The 1,049-nt window shown below is 54.1% G+C and overlaps 1 protein-coding gene across 1 annotated transcript; it reads left to right on the forward strand.

Annotated features, from left to right (window-relative positions):
- Positions 1-260: 260 nt before the first annotated feature.
- LOC136543856 (uncharacterized) lies at positions 261-566 on the forward strand. The gene has a single exon (XM_066536193.1). The coding sequence runs from the start codon at positions 261-263 to the stop codon at positions 564-566; it is 306 nt and encodes a 101-aa protein (XP_066392290.1).
- Positions 567-1,049: the final 483 nt, after the last annotated feature.

Genomic DNA, 1,049 nt, shown 5'->3' on the forward strand with positions numbered 1-1,049 from the left:
TGGACGACGGCAGCGGTCTCAACATCCTGTACATCGACACCCTTGATGCCATGCGCATCCCCTGATCGGAACTCTACCCGGTGGGCTCCCCCTTCCACAGGGTAATCCCAGGAGCGTAGGCATTCCCGCTCGGGTAGATCGATCTACCCGTCACGTTCGGCAGCCGAGCCAACTTCCGCTCAGAGGTCCTCACCTTTGAGGTGGTGGACTTTCTAGGGTCCTACCACGCCATCTTGGGGCAGCCATTCTACACGAGATTCATGGTGATCCCCAACTACACCTACCTCAAGCTAAATATGCCAGGACAAAACGGCGGCATCACTGTGAGCAGCGCATTCTCGCATGCCTTCACGTGCGACCGTGAACACTATGAGCTCGCCACTAATGTCGTCAACTCATGTGAACTCCCGTGGCTTAGGGAGTCATCGGTCTCGGCAGCCTCAGACTGTAACCAACCAACTTCCTCGTCGGCCTTCCGCCTGCTCGAAGAAACCAAGACGGTGGGAATTGACCCCACCAACCCAACCAAGACAGTTTGGATCAGGACCCAGCTCTCGGCCAAATAGGAATGTGAGCTCATCGACTTCCTACGCGATAATCGTGATGTCTTCGCATGGCAGCCGTCTGACATGCCAGGATACCCCGGGAGGCTGCCGAGCACGCACTATGCCTTACCCCGAGCTCTAAGCCCACCAAACAATGCCTATGTCGCTTTAATGATGAAAGGTGTAGGGCCATAGGCGAGGAAATCACCAAACTCCTGGCAGTCGGGTTCATCAGGGAGGTCTTCCATTTCGACTGGCTCGTTAATCCTGTCCTGGTCAGAAAGAAGACCAAGAAGTGGAGAATGTGCGTCGATTATACTGGACTTAACAAAGCATGCCCGAAGGATCATTTCCCATTACCACGCATAGACTAGATAGTTGACTCCACCTCGGGTTGCGAAATCCTCTCCTTTCTGGATGCCTACTCAGGCTATCACCATATCGCGATGAAAGAGTCCGATCAGCTCGCAACCTCGTTCATCACCCCATATGGTTCATACTGCT

Source organism: Miscanthus floridulus, chromosome 3, assembly GCF_019320115.1.
Source record: "Miscanthus floridulus cultivar M001 chromosome 3, ASM1932011v1, whole genome shotgun sequence".
In the NCBI taxonomy this organism is placed as follows: domain Eukaryota; kingdom Viridiplantae; phylum Streptophyta; class Magnoliopsida; order Poales; family Poaceae; genus Miscanthus; species Miscanthus floridulus.